Source organism: Neoarius graeffei, chromosome 18, assembly GCF_027579695.1.
Source record: "Neoarius graeffei isolate fNeoGra1 chromosome 18, fNeoGra1.pri, whole genome shotgun sequence".
NCBI classification, from domain to species: Eukaryota; Metazoa; Chordata; class Actinopteri; order Siluriformes; family Ariidae; genus Neoarius; species Neoarius graeffei.
In genome coordinates, this window is record NC_083586.1 from 44,000,649 (window position 1) to 44,018,201 (window position 17,553).

At 38.4% G+C, this 17,553-nt stretch overlaps 1 protein-coding gene across 9 annotated transcripts in view; it reads left to right on the forward strand.

Moving 5' to 3' along the window:
• The window catches only part of atp11a (ATPase phospholipid transporting 11A), a 191,645-nt gene that overhangs the window by 165,232 nt on the left and 8,860 nt on the right, over positions 1–17,553 (forward strand). For 6 of the 9 annotated variants that reach the window (XM_060898855.1, XM_060898856.1, XM_060898857.1 and 3 more), the window contains 3 exons: positions 7,871–7,936; positions 8,029–8,132; positions 8,654–8,819. In XM_060898855.1, coding sequence (XP_060754838.1) covers positions 7,871–7,936; positions 8,029–8,132; positions 8,654–8,819 — 336 coding nt within the window. Of the gene's footprint in view, positions 1–7,870; positions 7,937–8,028; positions 8,133–8,653; positions 8,820–13,720; positions 13,811–14,701; positions 14,793–17,553 lie in introns of all 9 variants that reach the window. The other 3 variants (XM_060898860.1, XM_060898861.1, XM_060898859.1) reach the window with 2 other exon arrangements.

Sequence of the window (17,553 nt, forward strand, 5' to 3'; positions counted from 1 at the left end):
CATCCCACTGTACATATAAATTGAAGTAATATACTTTCAAATTTTGTGTTGATGATAAACCTCTAATCAGTAATTCTAAGTAGCGATGCTCCCTTTTTTCTTTTTTTTTTAAATTAGAGGATTTGCCCTTGCAGTGGTTTTAACATTCATTTTGTCCTCACATGCTGGCGTAAGTTCAGCGTGTGCCTGTTTTTGCATTTACTTCATATCCATATGTTTTACACTGGTACTAGCAACTCACCAACTCCATGTGGTGTTCACTAAACCTCTAAACATTACAATGCATTTCTACATGTTTGCTGTGGATTGTTTTTCCATGTAAATTTTTAATTTTATTTATTAATTTTTTAAAAACTTTTGGAGTCATTGTGGTTAGGGGACAGCTTGTAAATATACAGTTGATATACATATTAAAGACACACATTACCAATCCTATAGTGGAGTAAACGTTCCCCATAGACATGTATTGATTTTGACCTGTTTTTAAAGGTTACTTTTTTTTTTATAAGAAGTTTCGAGTTCAGTGTAGTCCCCCCCCTTGCAGAAGTTCTATGTTGAACTCCTGATTACACTGGAAATTTTTTATTTTTTTAATTCCGTGACCCAACCTTGTAACCACACCTCGCAGAGTTTATCGACACTCACTCGGTCTTGCACTGTATCATTTTCAGCCCAATTTTGTTTTCCCTGAAAAAAAATCACATCATAAATTGTAAGTTGGTTGTGCTTTAAGATCAGTCTTAAAACTCGTAACATGCTCTGAGGGTTTTTTTTTTCTTTTCCCCCTCTCTCTAAAAATCTGAGCGTGAGAGCACTCCTGTTACACTCGTCTCAAAAACACCAATAGGAGGACAGCGTAGGATTTACACAAACCTCACAGAACTGCTACAAATACAACATGTGTTACCAGCCAAAACAAACCTCGCCCGGTAGCACTTATGATGAATATGAAGGAAGATATCGCGAAAAGATGATTTTGACCTTTTTGGTGACCTTGATTTTGACCTTGTGTGTGAACGTACTTGGCCAATAAACATGGTTCTGATTCTCTGCTGCTCTCAGCCAATCAGAACACACCGTACTGCTCTCACACCGTACTGTGTGATTGTTACACTCTTGCATTCTTACAGCACCATGACCATCGTGGCTAGCGCCTCTATATGAAGCAGTAGCCACAAAAACCTTGACCTTGACCGGATGAGCCCCAAAATGTTGGAGGTTCTATTTGAGACCAATGCCCATCTATCCTGAAAGTTTCATGAAGATTGGTGCAGCCGTTTTCCCAGAATATCGTTAACAAAAAACAAAGAAACCCCACCGAAAAGAATACCTCGCCCCTAGGCGAGGTAATACCGTATTGGCTCGAATATAAGACGGTATTTTTGTTGTAAAAAATAGCTCTTAAAAAGGGGGGTCATCTTAAATTCGCGGACTAGACAAAATGCCGCCAAAAACGAAAGTGAAAGTGAGGACAGTGAGAGTGAGCAAAGTGAGGCTGAGGATCTCTGTGCTGAGTAGCTGTAATTTAGCAAACTACCCTTTCCATTGTTTCAGTTGTTTATTATTGTAAACCTTAATGTATTGTTTAATGCATGCAAATTTATTCCATATACCCGTAGGCTATGGGAAGTTAATGCATTGACATTCTGAAGTTTATGAACTTTCAATCTAAACCTGACAAATTTGTTGAATTAATGCAATTTAAATGTTTTAATTTGGCTTGTCTAGTAGCCTGCAGTTTAGCCTCTTTTTTTACTTCTATGAAAAGTGTTCACGGAAATGAGACTGAAATGACCTCTATTTAAATGTGAAAAACAAAAGCCTCTAATTTTAAACAGAATTTTGAAATAAATACGCTTTATATGAATGAACATTTGGTCTTCAAAAAACTTTTTCCCCAAAGATGAACTTGGAAAAGGGGGGGTCGTCTTACATTTAGGGTCGTCTTATATTCGGGCCAATACGGTAATGGCAATAATGTAAAAACACAAAAAGCATACTAATGGACAGATAAAATATTCTTATTACCCTAAGATCACTTTGTTTTTGTTTATGCAACATTTTCTGTGTGACCTCAGATCATGCTGGTTGATGATTTAAACAGAGTAGCCATCTTCTCTAATCATAGCTCTATCATTAGAGACTCTTCATCGTGTAATCTGAATTGGAGAACACATCATCGCATAGTCTGGTATAGAATTTGGCCAAGGTTTTATTGGCATCATCTTGAACAGTGTCACAAGTAATGGACATGTAAAAAGTCGCAAACTTATCAAAGTGTATTGCTGCATATTTACGCCTGGAAAACCCCCCAAAAAACCTCAGGATCACGTTATAACATGAAAAGTTTGTTTTTAACAAGATATTTTCACGTTATTACAACATACAAATGTGTTATAACAAGAAAAGCTTCTTGTTACAACAATATACTATCATGTTATAATGTGAAACATTTCACGTTGTGAAACAGTTCACGTTGTTAAACCCGTGTTTAAATAAGGAAACGGTGTGTGGAGAACAGATAAACTGAGGAATACGGCTCATTTAGACGATTTCATTAAGTTCTACTTCACGCTCGGGTTGAGACATGGTGCGATGCTGCTGTTATTGAGCATGGTGGATGATGCTATAATAAGTATACGTACATGCACTAAAAAGGAGTTTAAAATGCATGGAGCTGAAACAGTAGAAAGAATGAAGTCTGACCCTCTGGGACCCTTAACCCAAGCGTGAAGTACAACTTCATCAAATTGTCTAAATGAGCTGTATTCCTCAATTTATCTGTTCTCCACACACCGTTTCCTCATTTAAACATGTGCTTAAGAATGTGAAATGTTTCATGTTATAACAAAATGTTCAGGTTATAGTGTGATATATTTGTACAGTTGTGGTCAGAAGTTTACATACAGTGACATGAGTGTTATCTTGGATATGAATGTCATGGCGATATTGGGCTTTCAATGATTTCTCTGAACTGTTTGTTGTCTGTGGCGAAATGATTGTACAGCATGCATCTTTAATAGAACAACAAACATTGCTGCAGAAGTTTTAATTTATTTTCTTTGGGTTTTCTGAAATCAACACAGGGTCAAAAATTTACATATGCTCACTTAGATTATTAATTCAGACGTGCTGAAACTTCCAAAATGTCTCTTATCTTGCCAAGGCCGTGGTCTCTTAACTTCATGTTCATGATTGATTGACTACAGTTGGTAGCTTCTCTGTGCCTTCATAAAAAAGGTTTGTTTACAGCACTCATTGGATTGTCCAACACAGTAAAATGGGAAAGTCCAAGGAGCTCAGTGCAGAGCTGAGAAAGAGGATCGCAGATAATATACACAACTCCGGAATGTCTCTTAGAGCCATTTCTAAACAACTGCAAATTCCAAGATCAGTTCAGACAGTTGTATGTAAGTTATTGGGAGGTGTAGTCACTTTGCCAAGCCACTTTGCTTCAAGAAAACCCAAACTGTCACCTTCAGTTGAAAGGAAATTGGTTCGGATAGTCAGGAACCACCATGGCACAGCTCTGCCATGAACTGGAAGCTGATGGATCGCTGTCTACAGTTCAGCGAGTTTTATATCACCACGGACTAAGAGGCTGCTATCCAAGAAATAACCCCCTGCTCCAAAATTGACCCCTTCAAGCTTAACTAAAGTTTGAAGCTGACCACATGGACAAAGAAAAAGCCTTCTGGAGGATAGCTGTGTGGTCAGATGAGACAAAGATTGAGTTGTTTGGCCACAATGACCACCATGTACACAGGAACACTGTACCAGCTGGTGGTGGTGGTAGGATCATCATGCTCTGGGGCTGTTTTACTGCCAGTGGAACTGGTTCATTGCACAAATTGGATGGAATAATGAAGAAGGAGGACTACCTCAGAATTCTTCAACATAACCTCAAACCATTGGAAACTTGAACATGATTTGGGAGTCACAACAGGACAATGAACCCAAACACGCATCAGAGCTGGTTGTGGAGGATAAAGCAGGCTAACATTAAGCTTAAAACAAGTCCTGACTTCAACCCTATTGAAAATATATGGACCGTGCTTATAAGTCGAGTCCATGCCAAGAAAGAAAAAAAGAATTTAATTGAAGTCTACTAATTCTACCATGAAGAGTTGTGAAATATCCAACCAGAATTCTGCCAGAAGCTTGTTTTATGGTAAACAAAAAATGAATCTTGCAAAGAGACATTTTATCCAAATATTAGGTGGGCTGTATGTAAATTTTTGACCTTGTATGTATACTTTTGACCCTGTGTTGATTTCAGAAAACCCAAAGAAAACTGTGCACCGAATTCTATTATTTTTTTAATGTATGCTGTACAGTTATTCTGCCACAGAAAAAGAACAGTTCAGAGAAATCACTGAAAGCCCAAATATTGCCATGACATTCAGATCCAAGATGACGTTCATGTCACTGTATGTAAACTTCTGACCACAACTGTATGTTCTAATAACCTGAAAATATCCTGTTTTCCTGGTGTGGTAGCAATATGCCGCCATGCTAACTTGCTCATTCGACTTGGACAAATAAACAACATGGCGTATTACTTTGTAGTTTTGCTCCATGTTTTACCAGTTTGTAGTATCATATAATATATTCCCTATCCAGAATACATTTTACACGTCAGGAGTCCACTTTTTGCGATCCCCTTTACAATCAGCATGACTCTCCAATTCTCTGGTTTTGTTTTTCTTTGCTGCTGTCACACTTTTTTGAAGTGGAGTGTGTTTTGTCTGGCCCTGTTGGCTGTTCAGCATTAGCATCCTCCATGTTTATGTACATTTCCATGCAGTACAAATGTCGTGCGTCTGTAATATGAGTAAATGTTTTGGCTGCGTAACTTAGATAATGGTTCCTTAGACAATACTAGTGCAAGCTAATGTCAGTCACTTTAGTAATGACCCGGTCCCACAACACCGATAACTATACCTATGACTGTAACTATACCTGAGTTTAGTTCCACAGCTATTATCCCAACTATCGGTTGTTGGTTTTTGTGGGAAAATGTAGCGGTTGTATGCTGTTTGTGTTGCACACCCAGTGCACTCAGCAGCAACAGCCGCACAATGGCTGGTGGCGACAGCGAGGAAGAGCTGCTTTTGATGTTCATTTTGCACAGAAGGCAAAGCCAAAAGGAGAATCTGGGTGCATGAAATCCTGCAGCACATAAATGACTGCTAATCTCAGACTCCTGGCACTCCCCGCATGGAACAGACCCACTCGGACAGTCAGTGGCATGACACACACAGCGATACACTGTACGGTACATACAGAAGACACATGCCTGTGTGTTTTGCTTTGAGAGAGCTAAGAAATGAATCTTGAACACAAAAACAGGGAGCCTAAAGTATGACTGACACATTTTATCCTGTTTACAGTGGGCATTCCCACGGTGAAAGAGAAATCAATCGAAACCGAAAGAGTGAAAGTGATTATCATGTGAATATTCTTTTGTGAATGGGTAAGTGGGCACTCGGTGCTCCGACTTCAGTGTGTGAGTGAGTAAGGTGACAAGTTTTATGAAGAAGAAGCCGCCTTTATTTGTCACATGCGCACTCAAGCACAGTGAAATTCATCCTCTGGATTTAACCCATCTGAAGCAGTGAACAAACGCATACACAAGTGAGCACACGCACATACCCAGAGCAGTGGGCAGCCATACTACAGCGCCCGGGGAGCAGCTAGGGGTTAGGTACCTTGCTCAAGGGCACTTCAGCCCAAGGCCGCCCCACGTTAACCTAATTGCATGTCTTTGGACTGTGGGGGAAACCGGAGCACCCGGAGGAAACCCACACTGACACGGGAAGAGCATACAAACTCCACACAGAAAGGCCCTCGTCGGCCGCTGGGCTCGAACCCAGAACCTACTTGCTGTGAGGCAACAGTGCTAACCACTACACCACCGTGCTGCCCATGGTAGTGTAGTGGTTAGGTAATTTTAAAAAATATATAATATTATTTGGCAGTGGGCATATAGGAAAGTGTATCAGACATGAGACCTGACACTGCGAAATTTTATTTATTTATTTATTTATTTATTTATTTTAATTAACATGATCCACAGATAGCATTTGTGGCAAAGTGTGTGTAGTGTGTATGACTGCGTGCTCTAAAATCTCAGTTTAAAATGGCTCAACTCACAGCAGAACATGACACTTTGCACACTCAAACTTTTTTTTTTTTTTAAACCTGATCTACAGCTGGTTCTGGCTAACTGGGTGGGTGGCATGGGTTTAAACAGAGATTTTAGAGTGCGCAGCCACACATACTTTGCCACACACACTTACCAGTCATACCCACTCTACTGCCGATGATCTTCCATACAGCTTCCTTTTTGGCTGCATCTTTGTACAGCTTGTGCTTTTTGTCATAAAGCATTGGATTCTTTGGCACTTCTATAATCAACTTCTCCACTGATGCAATGAGGATGTATTCAGGGAAAAATAGCACGTGCTCAGACCAGTGTTTTAGTAGAGTCACGAAACCTCGAGTCCAAGTCCAGGAACAAGACTCCAACTGCACCATTTGACGGTGGCTGTTGCTGCCTTTATGTGAAAGCATCTCTGCTACTGTGTTGGACTAACGTTACTGCTCGACTGCCCCATTTTAGTTAATAAGCTACAGATAAAAAGCTTGTTCATTGCTCAGTAAGCCCCGCCCACTATCAACGGTGCAAATAACATGAGAGGGTTAACACTAGCTAGTTCATCAGTCAGCAAGCAAGCCCAACTATCAACAAAGCAATGAACGCAGTGTGTCACTTCCTTCTCTGGGTGGAGTCTTGCCAAATGACGATTGAAGTTTGACGTTGTCCCCGTCGTCTCCTTGATAGTTCTTCTACACATGGGACACATAGCAGTGCGTTTTTTTTCACATGGCACGAGAAGTCTGTATAAACAAAGCGGACAATCCTAGGGCTTCTCTCCAGGCATTTTAGCGCCATTAACGTTAGTTTGTTCCTGAACATGACGTATGAACAGGTGAATGTGCATTCTCTTGCACAAAATTAGTATAAAAATTAACGTAGATATAAATATAAATATCTTATGCCAAATTATTATGGCATATTACAAAAAATAAAGAAAAACTCCAAGTCCTCGACTCCAATTTCCGAGTCCAAACGCAGTTAATGCACGAGTCTGAGTCATCAGTGCTTGAGTCTGAGTCAAGTCACGAGTCCTTAAAATTAGGGCATGAGTCGGACTTGAGTCCGAGTCCTGGACTCGAGTACTACAAGCCTGGCTCAGACAATGTCACATGTAAACAGTTACCTGATTTGGTCAGATGTTTTATTGGATCAGGTTCAGGTCTGGAAAAATCAGTCCAGAAGCAATCTCACCGATACTGATAAACTCAGGTATCGTTATCGGTCTGGTGTGACCACCAACCACATAAACTGCAGGAGACCGATTTATTTATAGTTTCCTTATTGTGGGACCGGGCCCTAACTCAGGATAAAGCTTAACAAGGCCACAGCACAGTAAAACACAGCAAATCTTAAATTGTTTGGAAGTGTGTGTATGTTGTGTCAGTAGACAACCAGGCAGTGATTTTATGAAGCAGTGATGGAAGAACAGTATGGTGACCAAATGGCCTTGTGTTGAGATGGATGTAATAGCGTCATCTTATCAGCCCTCAGGAGATTCATACATATGCTAGGTCTTGGGCTCAAAAGAGTTGGAGGTATTTTCGTCCCAGGAAATGGCAAAACACTGACAATTTTTTATCAGTATGAGAAACGTACTGTAGTATACAAGAGCTTGTTTATATAGTTTAGCTCAAGTTTCAGTTTTATACACTTGTGTTTTGTATTCAAGTGGTGTTATTGCTGTTGTTACTGTGTTTTATGATCCAGATGTTTGGAAACTGGACATTTGGAACACTGGTGTTCACAGTGCTGGTATTTACAGTCACTTTAAAGGTAACACACAGACACACTAATGAAAGTAATATATATAATTATCCTTTTTTTATAGCTATGGTTAACATTATCTTTGTATTAATGTTCTACAGCTTGCTCTGGACACACACTACTGGACATGGATCAACCATTTTGTCATATGGGGATCTCTGCTGTTCTATGTGATCTTCTCACTCCTCTGGGGTGGAATCATTTGGTACATTTTTACATCCTTCCAGGAAGTAACTGCAGTTTACTTCAGTAATAACCAGTAATACGATGGAGTAAAAATGAAGCATAGTACACAAGGCTTTCGGAGAAACATGATGTTTCTCTGATGAAAGTCCTTCATCAGTTGCCTAAGAAAAGTGCTTGAGTATGAGTAAAGGCTTGGCCTTAGAAGAAGCATTTTGCTGAAATGTTTACTACGTCTACACTAATTACTTCAGTAATAATAGCAGCAGTACCCTGAGGAAATGGGAGTTTTCAGACAAAATCCTATTTTCATGCATAGTTCGTGCAATATGCTGAATTTTTACTACATGTTCTATATATCTAGAGATATTTAGTTGATCTTGTTTGTTATATCCAGTGTCAACAAAAAAAATCTATTTGTTAAAAATAATACATACATTTTCTGTTTTTTAAAATAACGTTTTCACTCATTGGAAGCTTGTCTTTGTCTAATGGCGTTGGTAAATCAGAACGTACGTTTCTTCTGTCTTTTCACTACAAAAGGCCCTTTCTGAACTATCAGAGGATGTACTACGTCTTCATGCAGATGCTGGCCAGTGGACCTGCGTGGCTCAGCATCATTCTGCTCATCATGGTCAGTCTGCTGCCTGATGTGCTTAAGAAAGTGCTGTGGAGGGCGCTGTGGCCCACCACCACCGAGAAAATACAGGTACACTTACTGCCGCTACACGTCCCGCTCCTTTATGGTTACTTCGATTTTCTCCAGACCGACCCAGATATGAAGGGAATGTCAAAGAACACATGGGATGTCCAACTGGTTTTATATAACGAGCCAAGCTAAACTCAGTCCATTAGCAGGGCTGGAAGAAAAATCAGTTTCGGAAGCAATAACAAGTAAACAACTACTCAAAGGTATATTCTAAATGCACAAATGGATGAACAATTAGTCAGTGATTGATGTATGGTTTTACTATACACTCACACACAGTGGCTTGCATAAATATTAATCCCCCCCCAGTTTTTGTTGGGAATCTGTACTAAATTGTCCATCATATTGAAGTGGGATGGGGGGGATCGATATAGTGTGCTAAATGATTTACAAATTTAAAAAACCTATCAATTTATAATTGCATAAATATTCATCCCTGTTACTGTCAAACACCTAAATTAGTTCTTTTGGAAAGAGCACTGAGATCTATATAAAATCTGGAGAGCTCATAGGCTCGTCAGAGCGAAGCCAACTGGCCGCCATCTTACCACTCGCATCGTGTGTATTTGGTTTGTGTGTTAAACCGTCATATCTGACCAAATTTTCCCCAAGAAAAGTATCTCCTGATTTTTTTTTCCTTTTATTCCCTCCTCTTACTGTATTTTCTCCACTTTACCCCCATTCCTTACATATCTTTATAGTGCTCCGCTTCACCTTTTTTTTTTTTGAATGGCTCTTTTACTACTATAATAATTTCAATGGAGATTATTTCAGTTTTTCTCTTATACAGCGTATCTTTCTCTTTTTCATTTAGTTCTTCTTCCTTTCTACCTATTAATTAATTTTTTATTCCAACACGAAGGCTGTACAATACTTCCTTTCTATTTAGGAGAGTTGTTGAAACAGGATTATTTTCTCATGTTATTTGCCATTTTCACTTCATTCTACCAGTCATGTCTTAACAGCATTTATTGGCCATATTGAAGAAGAAGAAGCTTTTATTTGTCACATGCACACTCAAGCATAGTGAAATTCATCCTCCGCATTTAACCCATCTGAAGCAGTGAACACAAACAAGTGAGCAATGAGCGCACACACATACTCAGAGCGGTGGGCAGCTATGCTAACAGCGCCCGGGGAGCAGTTGGGGGTTAGGTGCCTTGCTCAAGGGCACTTCAGCCCAAGGTTGCCTCATATTAACCTAACCACATGTCTTTGGACTGTGGGGGAAACTGGAGCACCTGGAGGAAACCCACACAGACATGGGGAGAACATGCAAACTCCACACAGAAAGGCCCATTTTGGCCACTGGGCTCGAACCCAGAACCTTCTTGCTGTGAAGCGACAGTGCTAACCGCTACACCACTGACTTTGGTCGCAAGCTGCATGAATATTGTGACAGTGAATTATGTGACCAATAAATATTGTTAAGATGTGACTGTGAGAATGAAGTGAAAATGGCAAATATGAGAAAATAATCCTGTTTCAGCAACTGTCCTAAATAGAAAGGAAGTATTGTACAGCCTTTGTGTTGGTATAAAAAAAATTGATTGATTTGATAGAAAGGAAGAAGAAATATACAGTGTATAAGAGAAAAACTAAAATAATCTCTGTTGAAATAATGATGGTAGTAAAAGAGCCATTAAAAAAATGATCAGAGACTTGACTGGAAAAGAGGGAAAAACAGTGAAAGGGAACGCTATAAATGTGTGTAAGGAATGGGGTAAAGTGGAGAAAATAAGAGCAGGTAATGGGGGGCGGAAGTCAGGAGATACTTTTCTTGGGGCAAATTTGATCGGATATGACATGAAACACGATGGGTGTGGTAAGATGGTGGCCAGATGGCTTCACTTGTCTCTACAGTGAGGAATGGGCTATGAGCTCTCCAGATTTTATATGGAGCTAAGTGGGAATGGTTTTCGGGTTGCTCATGAAATTAAGTGTACTGCTTTATTTTGTCCCCTAGTGGAATAACAGTGGTAGCTCACCCCCCCCGAGTCAAATTGGAACCTTTATCAGGCCGTATCGAATTTAAGCATATGACAGACGTATCTCCTAATTGAATGCTAGAAAATGAACAGTGTGTGTAACATACCACAAACACAAGTCAAACTTTTCTTTCTACTGCCGTGCAAAGGCAAACTGAAGTATCTGCATATTGTGTCGGTGGCAAAAGACGGTCCAATAGCGTCACCTATTTGCTATTGGACCGTCTTTTGCCACCGACAGGATATGCAGATACTGTAGTTTGCCTTTGCGCGGCAGTATACGTGTTTAGGATTTGTATAAAATATCAAGTTATGTCTGAGTGATAAGACCACGGAGTCAGGTAGACAACTAGAGTTGTAATTAGCTTGTGAAATCGGCTCATATAACCCCTATTTACATTTTGCATATATTTACTTACCCTACAAATAAGATAATCCCTAGATTAGATTGAGTCTGGCGATTGGCTCAGGATACAAATAACCACCAAGGAAAGCAAATGACTTGAATAATAAAAATATTTATTAGTTATTTTTGTTTAACCGGATGAAGAAGTGCAAAATTTTGATCAAATCAGCTGCTTCCAGTCATTTTGTAATAAAATATATTTATTTTAAAAAAATGTAACTGTAAAAAAAAAAGTAGATATCTTAATCAGAAAGAAACAGGTTGCTTTGGCAACTCTGTTATAAACAGATTTCCACATCGGTAGGGGTGGGGATTTCATTCATTACACTTACGGATATCGCTGTAATTATTTATAGACATCACCCAGCATGCATGTCATCTGTTCTACAACACCGTATTGTTTGCATTACAGTGATCTGAAAACCTGTTGGAGATTTTCATGACCTGATTATATGTCTACATTGTGCCATTGAACATGGTATTGTTGTGGATATGACTTTTGTTTTGACCACATTTATGGCCTTTAGATTTACGTTTGCTACGGATCAGTCCCGAGATTGCTGGATGTAAGTGTATAAGCGTATGCAGCTCGGGAGGTCCTCGGCTGCAACGTTATAATTCTCCTGCCTCACTCTCTTCTTATGAGTGCTGAAAGTGATTCATGTTTTATTAAATTTTTTTCAACAGTTCAGATTGTTGAAGAAAAAGCACTTTTGTTTTCCCCTGCTTGTTTTTTTGTTTGGAGGATGTCCTATCTACATTTCTTTGAAATGCTCTTATACTGAAGATGTGTGCTGGAGAGAATGTGTGCAGCAGTGTGTGTGCTTTCTAATGAACTTGCCTTTTACTCAAACCTCTGCAGCTTTGCGTTAAAGTGATCTGTATGCTAGAAGGAAGGGTCTGGCCAAAAAAAAAAAAAGTTTGTGGTTACTAGGGCTGATAAATAGTTGCAATCATATCATATTTAATTACTAAAGTGAAAAATTGAATATTGTTTCATAAGCAGTGAACATCCCAAGGATGTAAATATGATCAGACATGTACGTGTTCCGTGTTTCAGATAACCAGTGTTAGTGTCTTCTTATTGCTGCTATATAGCTTGAGTTTACAGTTTTATATAAACATTTATTATTATTATTATTATTATTATTATTATTATTATTTTATTTAATGTAATTAATTCAAGCCTCTAAGACAGCCACAGTTAAGCTAAATCCTAAACAGCTTATTTATTCTGTGGTTCATGTTCACGATAAAGGATTTACAATGTCCTAGATGTGATGTAGTGCACTACATGCTTAGTAGACCACCGTTTAAAACTGGCTTGACTCTAAGTGTCTTTTGGAAATGAACTGCTATTTAGGACATGCATTCTTCCTTTATATTTTGACTTAATAAACAATTAAAGGAGAACTGAAGGTAATTTTTTTAAAATCAAAATTCTGTTTCTCTCATTTTATTAAATATACAGTAGGAATGCATTTTTGATATGTTTTGTCACTGCTATAACAAGTTATGAGTGTTTGAAATATGCTCTGTAATATATCAGTCCATATGTCAAAGCAATGGCCGTTAACGAGATTCGTTGAGACCTGTGCGAGACATCGTAGGACGGAAGTAAAACGTACAGTAGAAATCAAAGTGACCGACATCTGCCAACGTCGTCAAAAGTTCCGCGCGCCCTCTTTCGAATGCTGACGTAATCAAGCTGGAAGTTGTGTTTGTTTAGGTAGCAATCAGGAAAGTTTGAAGAAAGTCGGCAGTAATCGTCATTTAAACTCGTTTTTGTGCAATATTTCGTTTGGAAAACAGTTTTCAAAATGGCAGCACTGACACCTGGCAGACACTTCACGTTTCGAAGTCTTGTGAAGATCGCACGGATAAGTGACGCCTGCCGTGGACCAAACAAACTAAATTCAACACGGCTAAAAACCGAATAGCCCGATAAGTATAATATTTAATTGCAAATACGAGTCATGATATAAGGTTACTAAAACCGAAAACGTAATTGAATAACACGTTAATTAAGAAATAAAGCAAGTTTAAAAATGACTTCAGTTCTTGAAAAAAATAAACAACAAAAGAGCCATTTTTCCAATGATGGCCAAAAAGTTTAGGAAAAATGTGTTTCATTAGGCGTGTATGTTACTGGAGAAAAATACAACATGAAATAATTTTTTTTTTTTTTTTTAACAAAACTCATTCTGGGAGCTCTATTAGCTATAAATTCATATCAGATTTAACTCTTAATAAACTAATATGAAGTAGTAATAAGCAGTAAGGCTAATAATAGATTCATAGCATAGTCTCTTATTATAGCTCTAATCCCTCCCTCCATGTTAACTGTCCTGAACCCGTTGTCTTTTTCCTTTTCTCTGCTCTCCTCATCTGCCTCTTCTCCTGTGACGTACGACTGCATCCCTGAACCTGCTCTTCCCCTCCCAATGTCTTTAACTCCTGAATCTTGACCTTTGCCCTCTGAACCTACGTGGCCGTGGTAACGGCAGACAAAGCGCCAGTGCCTTACCACCGAGCAGTCCACCATCTTTATGCTCTCTCAGACCTCCAGCAGTATCAGTTTCTGAACTGAGCAGGAGGTGATCCTTTCACTCTCTTCGCATGAGTGTGTGTGTGTGTGTGTGTGTGTGTGTGTGTGTGCGTGTGTGCAAGTGTGTGTGTGTGTGGAACAAGTTACTGGAAGGTACCAAGAACTTCTTATTAGTTGATAATTTTTTGTATGTGTACAAAGGGAAGAGGGTATATTGACCAAAGATGATGCCTTTGTTTTTTTAATTAATCAAATGACTATTTGGCACTTTTTCCTTTTTTTGAGATACATATATGTGCAAAATAAAAAAAAAATCCACATCTTTCTGTCAACATGAATATTTCAACTGCTTTACGGAAATCTTTTCCCATCCACAAACACATCCATATTTAATTGCAATTCCATCAGTCTAATAGCCGTGTTCTTCAGCACTGGAAATGAAAATGATATACAGACAGGGTATATTGGTTTATTGGAAAAGCATTAGTCAAAGATATAAGCCTGCAAAGCTCTCAATAATGGCTGTAAGAAGTGCTCTGGTACCTCAGAGTGCTGCTTGTTCCATTTCTGCTCCCGTGCTTTTTAACTGCATGCACTGCTCCGTGTGCTCACGTGCATGAATGCGGACATCTGTGTGTTTTTGTCGGTTGGATGAATATGAAATGTGAGCTAGCTCTTTGCTACGCACATGCAGCACAGGGCTGCATGGTTAAATGGTCACATCCAATGTTTTATATGTCACATGTTCCCTTTTGTTTGTTTGTTGTGATGATTAACCTTTCTGAACAGGAACAGGTTGATCTGAACTTGTATATTGAAGAAACACTGAGCAAGACGTGAGGAAAAAGTCTCCACCGTGCACAGTCATTTCCTTTAGACTGAGTGTGTGTGTGCGTGTGTGTGTGTGTGTGTGTGTGTGTGTGTGTGGGGCTGTCCACAGAGGTTGAAAGCTGATAGGACCTTTCTAGCACACAGTGAGGACTCCTTGTTACAGGGGATTCAGACCACCACTGAGGCTTAACAGCAGCATGGTAAAGAGTACAAACAGGGGCTTGGACTAACATCAAAGTCCACCATCAGACTGATCAAATCTAAAATATGTCCCAAAATAACATGAACACGTTATTATATAACGTGGATATAGAAACGGGTTCCGTCTGTCTGGTCACGTTTTCATTTCCGGACCATGTCTTTAAACCTACTGAAGATATCTTCATGAATCTTTGTATACGTATCAAGCAACATGTGAACTGGTGCCTTTTGCTACTTTTGGATTTTTGAGAGAAAAAAAAAAGTATTTTTCAAATTTTTACATGCAAAATAGAATTTGACTTAGTTTCTAAGAGCAATGTTCGTTTCCGGAGCATATATCCAAAATTATTCATGATACGGATTTGAAACTTGGTATACATGTTAACAAGGTGATGTAGATGTGCCTTTTCAGACTAAGACATTTTAATTTTTCCATGTTTCCATGGAAACAATTTCAGACTTAGTCTCTCAGGTTAGTCTTATGGGTAGGTTTTGTTTCCGGAGCAGAACTTGAAAACTATGAGTGGTACGGTCTTGAAAGTTGCTATATGTGTTGATTTAAGTAATGTATATGTGCCTTTTGATACTAAGAAATGTGAAATTTTAATTTTTAGCTCACCTGAACCAAAGGTCTGGTGGGTTTATGCCATGGGCTGCTGAGGTCAGTGTAAAGAGGTAGGGTTGGTTTCCTGCAGCAGAACTTGGAAAATGTGACAAATAATATCTTGAAACTTGGTATATAGTTGGTATATAGGGCGGGGGATATAGATGACTCTGTTTTCTTGTTTTATCTATGTGGTGTTTCTTTAGTGTTTAATACATACAGTACCAGCCAAAACTTTGGACCCACCTTCTAATTCAATGTTTTTTTTCTTTATTATTTTTATTAATTAAGTAATTTCATGTCTTAAAGTAATGATGGATGTCGTTTCTCTTTACTTAGTTGAGCAGTTCTTGACATGATATGGATTACTACAGTTGTGGAATAGGGCTGTTTACTGTATTTTTATTATTTACTATTTACTGTTTGATCTCAAACGCATTAAGAAGGCCTGAAATTGCACTAATTAACCTTTGGACGAGACACTCCTGTCAATTGAAAAGCATTCCAGGTGACGACCTCATGAAGCTGGTTAAGATAACGCCAATAGTGTACAAAGCGTCATCAAGGTAAACGGTGGCTATTTTGAACAGTTTAAAATATGAAACATAATTTTGTTCTTTAACCCTTTTTCATTACCACATAATTCCATATATACTCCAGATTTCAAACATTTCATAGTTTTGATGTCTTTAGTATTGTTCTACAACTTAGAAAATACAAAATAACCAGTGAATGAGTAGGGGTGTACAAACTTTTGACTGGTACTATATATCTGGAATAACACTTGGTACACACATTGCAAGATTTGCGTAGGTAGAAAGCGCTAGGTGTGTGATGCAGCATTACAGAGATGTGTGTCAGCCGTAATGTTTGTGATGGCACACCCAGGATGGAAAATAATTCAAGAGATGAGGAAAAGTGGATCCGTGTTACATAACTATGAATATATACTTAACTTTTTAACTTCCCTCTTGGATTTCCAGTCTACAGAATGTCCAAAAAATGACGACACTTGATTTATTTCACTCTATAAACAGAACACAAACTCCCACCAAATGTGCTTCAAAATCGATTTCATTGTAATGATTTAGAAATGCTTAGTTTCAAAGGTGAATTATTAAGGGACCATCTAAAAAGTGCATCAAACTGGACGCCCTTCTTAATTCATTCCTCTTACATTTGCCTTAAAGAAACCTAGAACTAATTTATCATAAACCTCAAACTGATGTATAGTGAAGGAAACTTTCCATTTTATCACCTCTTTTGCTTTCTTTTATTCATTTGCATGGGGTCAGTGAAATCATACACTTTTAGTGGGGGTCTCTTGATGATTGTGATCAATAGGGATGTAACAATTCGCCCAATACATGATTCAATTCTCTGATATTTTTGAAAAAATTTAATAAAAATTTTATTGGCAATAAAAGGCAACATTTGTTTTCCTATTCTTTATCAACTTAAATGTTCATTTTTAAACTAAAAAAACCAACTTTTTTTTCCATTTTCTTAATAACCAACATTAATAATTTACCCACATTTGTAAAAGTTAGAGTAAATATAATAGCCTATTAACTAAAATATTCCTTTTATTAAAAATGAAAAAAGTTTATAATAAATATGCTTTTTCATAATAAACTTTTAATGAACATTTGTACTACCTGCATTTTCTTTCCTGTTCTTTAGCTTTCAGCAGTTTGTGAAAAGAGAGAGCTCTGACTTCTTGTTAAATTTATTTGTACGGTCAATCATACACCAGCTCTTTCCCATTTTATTTTATTTTTTTAAGATATTTTTTGGGCTTTTTTTCACCTTTATTATTGGATAGGACAGTGTAGAGACAGGAAATGAGCAGGAGAGAGAGACGGGGAGGGATCGGGAAATGACCTCGGGCCGGAATCGAACCCGGGTCCCCGGATTTATGGTATGGCGCCTTATCCACCTGAGCCATGATGCCCCCCTCTTTCCCATTTTAGACCTTTTTTGTGTGTTTTGGGGGCATTAGAGCTGTGTTACTTCCACCTAAGGTGAAGTCAGTCACACTTTTTTTTTTTTCCCAGCTATTGTACATTATTATGCACTTTTCTGTCAAAGCAACACAATTACAGCTCAGAAAAATGAAGAGATTACGCAGCCTGATGATAATTGTTATTCATTAG